Here is a 10,273-nt window from a genome sequence, read left to right as displayed (position 1 = left end):
ATTTTGCTTATGTAATTATTCTGTTTTTATATATACTAGGTAGTTTTTAAATTTGCAGATTTTAGGTTGTTTATGTATGTTCTTTTCATTTTATTTTTTGAATATTAGGTGGTTTGTATATTTTATATTTTATTTTTTTATCAGATTTATATTTTTAATTCATTTGTATGAAGTTGTTTTTTGTTTTCCATCTTCTAGTTTAAATATTATGAGGTTGCATTTTTAGAATCTTATTTTGAATAAATATTTTAATACTTTTGTAAGAATAGAGAATCTTTCCATTTACCGTCATGTTTTCTATTTTAGATTAGATACTACTATTAGATACTCCAGTTTTTATTTTTTATTCTTTTGTTTTACATTATACGATTTTTTAGTTTAATTGCGCTAATTGTTATTTTGTATTTTAATATTTGTGACTTTAAAATTGAACATTGTTTTCAGATGTATTATTTTAAATATTCTATATATTTATTTATAATAAAACATACACCCCTAAATCAAAAGGTTTGAATCCTTGTCCCATGGGCACAAAGATATACTATGTCCTAAAATCATGAGTATTGGGCTTTTTCAATGACAAAACAAATCTCAGATAATTTTCTAGTCGATTCATTTTCGAAAAAACAATCTCCTCATTGCCATTGAACGAATTCCACGTTCGGGATGACTCTGAAGTGTGAACGACGAGTGTAAGCTTAGGTTTCAAGAACTGAAATAAAAAAAGAAACTACCGTCACAACACTGTTACATATTATTCCATTGGTCCCATCATAAGCAAGATGTTTCTTTTAAGCACTCGTATTAAATAAAGTGGAAAGAGAGTAAAGTAATAAATTCTAACCATTGCTTCCAATGCAATCTCTTTATGTACCTACATTTGCTTATTATGACTTTTTCCAGTATTCTCTTTCCCAAGTGTCTACTTGCTTCATTCCATCTTTGTTTCTCTGAATCACAGAATGGAAAGAAGCAGGGCTGTATGGCGGAGGCATCGTGCATGGCTCGGTCGAGGCAGGACCTGCGAGTGAATCCACCATGAATCTCTTCTCAAGTCCCTTTGCACGACACGCCATCAGCTCGGAGCAAATTTCAGACGCCTTCTCAGGCACGGTGGGCTTGTATTTCAAGAGCTTAGCATACTCACTCAACAAATGGAACATGTAGTCGTAAATGTAATCCATCTTTAGGTCATCTAGGATGAAACTGCTCGCGGCCTTGCCAATGGCCTGCGCCTGTTACTCATAAACAAAACACAGTTGTTTAAAACAGTTTCATTGTGACTGACTATAGCTAGTTAACTACCTCTTCCTGATGGCTGTTTCCCCAGTCCACCGCGTGCTTAATGGATCTGCAGTGGTCGTCGGCCTTAATCGGCCAATAATGCTTTAAAGCAACCAAGCCTCTCATAAAGAAATCATAGAACCAAGGCTTGACAAGCAGCGTGAGAGAATCACATGCCAGAATGTACTTATTGCTTACCGACCACGCCTTTCCTTCGATATAGATTTTGAATCTGTTATTGCATTGACTCGCTAAATTCGATTCTTGTAACCTTGGTTTTCTTCCTGCTCCCAGTCCTGAGCATATATACGAGCGTTCCAGTCCTGTTTATCCGAAACGTTACACTTGAGTAAGTCCATCCTCGTGGCAGCTATATTCGGATTACCCTTCCAGTAAGCGTATGGCTCCCTGTCTCTCCATTGAGTCCGCGTATTTGCTTCTTTTAACTCCTTAGACAGCACCTCCCACGGCTTTATATTGACCTCGGTCCTATTTAATCACACCAGTCAGTCAGTCCGGTGAAAACTACCACTACCACTACCATGTACAGTTAGTATAGTGATGAAAAACAAGTTAGTTAGGTAGTTCGATAGTTAGTATAGTGATGAAAAACAAGTTAGTTGGTTAGTTACCAGCCCCAGAAAGACCAGTCTGGAAACACAATGTCCATATGGTAGTCATCGCTACTGTATCGGAACAGTGGAGGAAGCGCGGGATATTTATGAGCGAGGAAATCGTACTTGCTGATGAATGGCAAATCAACACAATCGAACATGAGGTCCAAGTCGGGGAGTTTGCCCGGATACCGCCTCAGCAACTGTAAGATCCCCCATTGTGTGAAATTATCACTGCTGTGAAACGAATTATGGTATTTTTCCACGTAAGCTTTCCCGTCTACCACCACCAGTCGGAAATTTGCTTTCCCTCGGGCGCTCATCACCATCTCTCTAGTAATTCCGGTCTCCCTCCACGGCCTGAGGTCGTTGTGAATCCAACGGAAGTAATCCGGGCAAGATGGTGGTGGCGAAGACGGATGGAGTATCACTTCGGCTGAAACATGAGACGGATAGTAATTGGCAGGGCACATTCTAAAATGTTTGGCCAACGAACAGTTTAATGGGATATGTATGGCCTTCGGAGCAGTCTGGAGATTTTGAGTCGAACCGACTGTTTCGGGTTTATGCACTGGGCTTTGAGGGGGATTTGTATCCATTAACTGCAACAAGTGATGCACCAATAATAGCTTATAACATCACCTAAGTCTTTGAATGATACTACTATCAATAATGTGCACATATATGGAGTATTTGTTAAAACATGTTAACAAATACACATAGCAACTACTAATTCACTAAGATGAAACTATTGCTAAACACTAAAAAATATCTGAGTCAATATTTTAGATATTCTCCATTTTAGTGTTCTTCTTTAAACACTAAATATTTTATTTCACAGGAATTCAAATAACAATTGAAAAATGATCAAAAAGTTTGAAAAATGATCAAAAAGTATAAATTAAAATACCAAAACTTACAGCAGTGGCAAAGGAGTCAAAATAGCGCATGCAAATGAACGCGCCGAGAGTGATGGCGGCTAAGAAGAGCGGCACCAACGACGATCTCTCCAGCTGCCACCGGTTCCCCTTCATGCCGACGGTTGCTCTCTGCTGCCAAAAAATGAATAACTAAATCAATAAAAAAGATGGAGTACATAACAGAGGAGGGACCTAGTGACTATCATGCAAACTACTAATACATCTTTTCTACAAACTACTCATACAAACTTAAATCTGAATCATGAGATTTCAAGATTTGATGGTAATAGATGACAAATAATATCAACAGATTAACCTGTTGATGTTGTATGACCTCAAATCTGAAAATCCAATGATCCAGATTTTACTTTATAGTTTGGAAAATGATGTGGAGTAATTTGCAATTAATTACACCTCTAACTAACGAAATTTGCAGAGAGAGAATTCCTCCATGAACTAATTGCAATATCTACTATATCATCTAAACTTGTTTTTATATTTTAGATGGAATGAATTTTATTAAAAATCAATAAATACAAAAGTACTCTAAAGTGAGGAGTTGATAGCAAGACATGACATTTCAAAAGAGCAACATCGAAGCTAACAAAGTACAAGAACTAGTCAAACACAAAGTCAAATATTAGGCATGTGAATCACCTTTAGGGAATAAACACTATGTAATAGGAGTATAATAGCACTATATCATCGAAGAAGGATGTGATAATCGCAAGAACACCACGAGCTATGTAAGGAGTAGTGCATTTAAACAAGATAATGGAATAGAGATGTGATAACAACATTTATTATGTAGTGCAATGTTGGTTAGGCAACCATGTGAATCATGTGATGGAAAATGAATTTATCAATTATCTAACGCTATGTGTTGATGATTTGTTACTTGAATAAGAGGATTGAGTGAATTCACTATTATTAGATTTCTCTTTTAAGATTGATTGTTTTTAAGAGGATTGAGTGAAGTCAGTATTATTAGATTTTTCTTTTTAAGTTTGTTTTTATGAATTTAAGTTTGTCATTAGACTCATGAGAGTTACAAGTAGTATCTGGTTTATATTTTGTGATATAGGCAGAACTAATTCCAATGCCAAATCATCGAATCAAAATACATTTCATTATTAGATAACAAATCTTAGTTCAATCTTTGCAATGAAGTAAAACGATCCAATAATGAAATCCGTATAAAATGAAGTAAAACGATATTTGCTTAATTTATTTATTCACTATATTAGAAAAATGGAGGGTTGAGATTTGGTCATTAATTCAGTCCTTAAAATTAGTTCATCATCGAATGCAATCCGTTATGTCTTAAAATCAAGACACATAGCGTTGGTCTGGGCTTATGAGTATTGGACTTCTGCAGTGACAACTGACAAAACTAATCTTGGATAATTTTTGGATCTTTATAATCTCGGAAGACGATTCCGTCATTGCCACTGAACAAACACCGCATCCGCCATCCGGGATGGTTGTGAATGACGAGTGTAAGTGCAGGTTTCAGGAACTGAAATCGAAATGAAACTACCGTTACATCACCTTCAAGATCGAAGATCAAAAGAGGTAGTGTCGGACAAGCTGACGAGTGTCACTACGCTGTCTATGATTTCGGAGACAGGTTTAAGAGGGACCAGTGAAATGAGCCTAGACATCGTAAAAGCACTGATTACAAACATCGTCTGCTCGTTTGCAGCTCATCCCCCTATAGTTTCGTGTTTTCTGGTTTACGCAATTGTCTTTTTACTACTAGCATTATGTTCTTTTCAAGCCAAGAGAAATGCATTCGTTCCCTAATAAACAACTTGAAAAAAAGCAGGGTGACTACAAAAGTACAGTTCATTTGGTATACCTATTATCACTATACGTTTCACTGAAGACGGACGAAGAAGAAGACGACGATGATGGTGTTGATTACATACCTACATTTGCTTATTATGACTTTTCCAGTATTCTCTTTCCCAAGTGTCAACTTGCTTCATTCCATCATCTTTTCTCTCAATCACAGAATGAAGAGAAGCAGGGTTGTATGGCGGAGGCATCGTGCATGGCTCGGTCGAGGCAGGACCTACGACTGAATCCACCATGAATTTCTTCTCAATTCCCTTTGCAGGACATGCCATCACCTCCGAGCAAAGCTCAAACGCTTTCTCAGGCACGGTGGGCTTGTATTTCAAGAGCTTAGCATACTCGCTCAACAAATGGAACATGTAGTCGTAAACATAATCCATCTTCAGCTCGTCTTGGATGAAACTGCTCGCGGCCTTGCCTATGGCCTGCGCCTGTTGCTCGGATAAACAAAGCACGAGTCAAGTTTCTAAAAATACCGGAAGAATCTTGCGTATTATAATTTATAAATTATAACTACCTCTTCTTGATGGCTGTTTCCCCACTCCACCGCGTGCTTAATGGATCTGCACTTGTCTTCGTCCTTAATCGGCCAGTAATGCTTCAGCGGCATCAGGCTTCTCGTGAAGAAGTCGTAGTAAATAGGCTTCACGAGGAGCGTGACAGAATCACATGCCAGAATGTACTTCTCGCTCACAGACCACGCCGATCCTTCAATATAGATCTTGAATCTATGAATGCATTGGCTTGCTAAATCCGATTGCTTGTAACCCTCCCTCTGTTCCAGCCCCCAATCCTGCGCGACACCCTTGTCAAAAATTTACCGAATGGAACGAAGCAGAAAAGGTCAAAAGTTGGTTTTATTTTACCTGAGCGTAGACACGAGCGTTCCAATCGCGTGTCTCCGAAACATTACATTTGAGTAAGTCCATCCTCGTGGCAGCTACAACCGGATTACCCTTCCAGTAAGCATACGGCTCCCTGTCTCTCCATTGAGTCCGCGTATTCCCCTCTTTCAACTCCTTAGACAACGCCTCCCACGGCTTTATATTGATCTCCGGCCTAATTAATCGCAACAGTCAGTTTGATGATGAAAACTACCACTACCATTACTAATACTACGACGACAAAAACAGCATACCAGCCCCAGAAAGACCAGTCGGGAAATACGATATCCATTGTGGAGTCATTCCCACAATATCGGAACAGAGGAGGAGGCGCGGAGTATTTTGGTGCAACGAACGCGTCCTTCTTTATGACTGGCCAATCAACGCAATCAAACATGAGGTCAAAGTCAGGGAGTTTGCCCGGATACCGCCTCAGTAACTGCAAGATCCCCCATAGTGTGAAGGTATCTCTGCTCTGAAACGATTTACTATATCTTTCCACGTAAGCTTTCCCGTCAACCACCACCAGTCGGAAATTTGCTGTCCGTCTGGCGCTCATCACCATCTCTCTAGTAATACCGGTCTCCCTCCACGGCCAAAGGTCGTCGTGAATCCAACGGAAGTAATCCGGGCAAGATGGTGGTGGCGAAGACGAATGGAGTTTCGCTTCGGCTGAAACATGAGACGGATAGTAATTGGCAGGGCAGGTCAGAGAAAGTTCGCCCAACGAACAGTTTAATGGGATGTGTATGGCCTTCGGAGCATTCTGGAGATTCCGAGTCGAACCCACTGCTTCGGGTTGAAGCACTGGGCTTTGAGGGGAATTTGTATCCATTAACTGCAACAAGAGATGCACTAATAGCTTATTACACCACCTAAGACTTTGAATCATATAATCATGTGCATAGGCATAGCAACTAATTAATTAAGATGAAACTGTAGCTAAATTCTGAATTTCATTTTAGATACTCTCCTCCAGTGTAGTAGTAAATATTTTATGTTGGATTATTTGACAGATCTAACCATGATATTGCATAGAAAATGTGATTCATCGCAGAACAAATTATACTCTATAATTATTACTCCCTCCGTCCACGAATAAGAGTCCCGTTTTTCCATTTTTGTCCGTCCACGAATAAGAGTCCCGGTTCATAATTACCATAAATATAAATGGTAAAGAGACCTCACATTCCACTAACTCATTCCACTCACATATCATTTAAAACTAATATATACAAGTGGGACTCCTATTCCACTAACTTTCTTCCACCCACTTTTCTTAACATTTCTTAAAATCCGCGCCATTTAGAAATGGGACTCTTAATCGTGGACGGAGGGAGTACTATTTTTTTACAAATTAAAAAAGCAAACCATGTGTACAACATTTGTGATCATTCAAGACGCAAATCAATTATGAATGTTGTCCAATACTATCATTTGTGTCTCCTCTTTGTCATTTCATTTATAGGTTGATATTTAAAATGCATAAACAAGTAAAAGAACAATCAATATATAAATCGATTATGGGAGTGGCATCTAGGTAATTATGATAACTTCAAAAGTAGGCTAACTAATTCAAAACAATTCAAAGTGTACAGTCTCTTTAGTTGAATTATTTATCATCATGTTCCTAGATGAATGGGGCGCACATGCAATAAATCACATTACAGGACCACAAAAGGACACGTAACACATCTCACATTTTGTTAGTCAAATAAACAAGCATGGAATTCAAATGATCAGCTAGCAAATTTGAAATCACACTTTGGGATTATCGGTGTCGTCAGGAATTATGCATTAAAATATTCAAAATAATATAATAAATAAATCAATCTAGTTGAAGTATGTCGGCAATAAAAATTACTAGTACTAAATTAAATAAAATGAGAGTCCTTACGGCGGCGGCAGAGGAGTCGAGGAAGCGCGTGCAAACGAACGCGCCGACGGTGAGGACGACGAAGAAGAGCGCCACCAGCGACGATCTGGCCAGCGGCCGCCGGAGCGCCTCCATTCCGACGGCTGCTCCAAAAATAATTATTATATAAATAAGAAAGTTTGGATTTTATAAGTTGATAGAGATTGAAGAAAATGAGAGAGAGGAAATTTGGATAGTTTAAAAGAGAATGAGAGAGGAAATGTGAGGAAATTTTTTTGGCTCAAATAAGCAGAGTTCACCGATAACGAGACACATATACGAGTCATTTCAATAAAGCATAGACATCAGCCAACGTTGTCAAGGCATGCCTCTCTCCTTTTATTAAACAATGCAATAATTTAATAAAATTTGATAATCGAACAAGCATTTCATACATAATCTAAACACAAACAGAGAGTAAATCATAAATTATGAAATAGGTGTAGGGTTAGGCAGCCATGTGATAGGAGAGGAATTTGTTGACAAATCAATTATCTGCAGTTTATGTGTTGGGGATTTGTTACTTGATTAATAATAGAACTGAGTAATTTCGCATTTATTAGATTTTTATTGAATTTAAGTTCAGATTTTGAAGGAGAATCTTGACTCGACAGAATCACAAATACTAGTATCTGATTTTTCATCCGACCAAATCTCAAGATAATATGCATTTTTCAAATTAATAAATTAAATATGGGAGTTTGGGATTTGGATTCACACGTATCTAATACATTGGGAATATATACTTTATTAGTTTATATGAGGTTTATTGACGAGTATTTAAGATTGTCTAGTATACTTGTAGTAATTAAAAGCTACCGAGTTGACAATGAATAGTGTTAACTTATTATCGTTGGGAATAAAAATTTTGTTTAATATAATCGGCAAAATGAGATTTACTCCCTCCGTCCATGATTAAGAGTCTCATTTCTAAATGGTGCGGGTTTTAAGAAATGTTAAGAAAAGTGGGTGGAAAAAAGTTAGAGGAATAGGGGTCCTACTTGTATATATTAGTTTTAAATGATATGTGAGTGGAATGAATTAGTGGAATGTGGGGTCTATTTACCATTTATGGTAATTATGAACCGGGACTTTTATTCGTGGACGGACCAAAATGAAAAAACGGGACTTTTATTCGTAGACGGAGGGAGTAGGCAATAAAGGATCAATTACAAGGTGCATTTAATTTACATAATCTTGTTTGGAATATACTACTACAAACTATAAAATCTTCTTCTTTTTTTTTTTTTTTTTTAATGGTACGTAAGATGTAAAATTTTACATTTTTCTTCGTAATATACTTTTGTGTATAAAATTTAATCATTCATATCATGTTGTTTCCACAGGGCCATATTAGGGTGTCACCACCTCTTAAAATAACATCATACCACAATTTTTAGCCAATCATTTGTACACGTGGACGAATAATAAGTTGTCATGTGGCAAAAAAAAAGTTAAAAAAGACGGTCAGCAATGTGTTGTACACTATACAACAATTTTTCTTGGACAACAATATCCAACACGCTGTCTAGCGTATTGAATATTTTTATGTAGCATTTATAATATTGTTGTATAAGTGGTGTCACGGTGTCACTTTAAGAATTGATTGTCATTTTAGCATAAATCTGTTTCCATATTTAATAAAAACTTAATAATCAGCAATTAGAAAGAATATTTAATCTGTTAAAATAAATATATATCGACAAATAATGGCTTCATTTAAGTTTTGCGGTGCTGGGTAATTATTTAGTCAATTCAAATAGAAGCGAAGAAGTTGACGATTCGCATTTAATGGAGTACTATATTTAAAATATTACATTGAATAAATTATTTTAGTTAAATCATTAATTCAACCTAACATATTACCAATTTTGGATATTCGGATTTTTGAATTTTTTACTTCAAATTATCTTTAATTCGTTTGTTCAAATTCAGCTCAATTTTTGGAGTGAATATTAGATTTTTATTATTAAAATTTAAAAAGTGTCACATTTTTTATTATTAATATTAATATACATTACTCCTATTATTTATCTGTATCAAGATGCAAGGCGTTAATTGGAATGTTAATGTGTAATTCTCTTAAATAATAAAAACTGAGAACACTCATACATTTTGTATAATTCATTTAGAAAACAATATAAACATGTGACATTTAAAAGTACAATTGAGTTACTCTAAAGTAGATTCTGGATCTGCTGTAAAAAGTATATACATATGTTTGTCTTTGTATACTTTCTCAATTTCCTTTTGTCTCTAATTTTTCTGTACTATGTAAGGAGAAGGGGTCCATACGTCCATTTTTGCAATCTACATTATTTAATTCGACTTAATATTTTCTCAAAATTGCAATTTTTGAGGACCCCATGTTTAATTAATTAATTTAATGTCAACATTCGTCTTACTGTCAAGTTGTTTATTGTTAGCTTGACTTATGTATGGAAGCATTTAATATCCAAACTCAAGGCATAAAACGCGGCGGAGCAACGGCAGCGTTTCTCGGACGGCGGCTACTCCTAGTTTTCCTCATTTTACAAATAGTCAAATATCCTAAAAATCCACTTTTACTTTTATTATAAATAAATGGTGAGATCTAATATTCCACTAACTCATTCAAACATATTTCAACCGCTCCACTTTAGGAGTCCCGGTTGAGTTCGGCACGAGTTTTAAAAAATGTAAAGCTAGTGAAAAAAGATAGTGGAATGTGAGGCCTAATACCATTTATAGAATATTTCAATCGGGACTCCTAAAGTGAGACACTAAAAAATGATAACCGAGACTCCTAAAGTGCGA

General features: G+C 36.4%; 1 protein-coding gene and 1 pseudogene across 5 annotated transcripts; both read right to left on the bottom strand.

Moving 5' to 3' along the window:
* Positions 1 to 691: 691 nt before the first annotated feature.
* Positions 692 to 2,941, bottom strand: LOC148930609 (uncharacterized; annotated as a pseudogene). Its single transcript, XR_016137164.1, has 4 exons — positions 2,819 to 2,941; positions 1,917 to 2,500; positions 1,306 to 1,773; positions 692 to 1,235 (listed from the first exon to the last, which is right to left on the bottom strand). The product of XR_016137164.1 is annotated as an uncharacterized LOC148930609 (transcript).
* Positions 2,932 to 7,927, bottom strand: LOC125211013 (uncharacterized). Of its 4 annotated transcripts, none has more exons than XM_089068605.1 (6): positions 7,460 to 7,927; positions 5,817 to 6,400; positions 5,545 to 5,737; positions 5,196 to 5,471; positions 4,750 to 5,109; positions 2,932 to 2,950 (listed from the first exon to the last, which is right to left on the bottom strand). In XM_089068605.1, exons 1-5 carry the CDS (start codon positions 7,571 to 7,573, stop codon positions 4,750 to 4,752), a joined length of 1,527 nt encoding a protein of 508 aa, XP_088924731.1. In that variant the 5' UTR covers positions 7,574 to 7,927; the 3' UTR covers positions 2,932 to 2,950. The 4 variants fall into 4 exon arrangements, with proteins under 4 accessions (XP_088924731.1, XP_088924730.1, XP_047966641.2 ...); XM_089068604.1 differs by lacking the exon at positions 2,932 to 2,950 and adding an exon at positions 4,103 to 4,337; XM_048110684.2 differs by lacking the exon at positions 2,932 to 2,950 and having other exon boundaries at positions 4,539 to 5,109; positions 7,460 to 7,926.
* Between the last annotated feature and the right edge of the window lie 2,346 nt (positions 7,928 to 10,273).

The sequence above is a fragment of the Salvia hispanica genome, chromosome 3 (genome assembly GCF_029641045.1).
Source record: "Salvia hispanica isolate PSC_SH4W2 chromosome 3, Shi_PSC_v1, whole genome shotgun sequence".
NCBI lineage: Eukaryota > Viridiplantae > Streptophyta > Magnoliopsida > Lamiales > Lamiaceae > Salvia > Salvia hispanica.
Note: the sequence above shows the minus strand (reverse complement) of the source record. Positions and strands in the feature narration are given on the sequence as shown.

Excerpts from the sequence above, each read along its gene's own strand:
- LOC125211013 (XM_089068605.1), bottom strand. The coding sequence starts at position 7,573 with ATGGAGGCGCTCCGGCGGCCGCTGGCCAGATCGTCGCTGGTGGCGCTC. Across the intron at positions 5,738-5,816 it reads GACTGGTCTTTCTGGGGCTG|GCCGGAGATCAATATAAAGC; the intron begins GTATGCTGTTTT and ends GCGATTAATTAG. Across the intron at positions 5,472-5,544 it reads ACGCTCGTGTCTACGCTCAG|GATTGGGGGCTGGAACAGAG; the intron begins GTAAAATAAAAC and ends GGTGTCGCGCAG.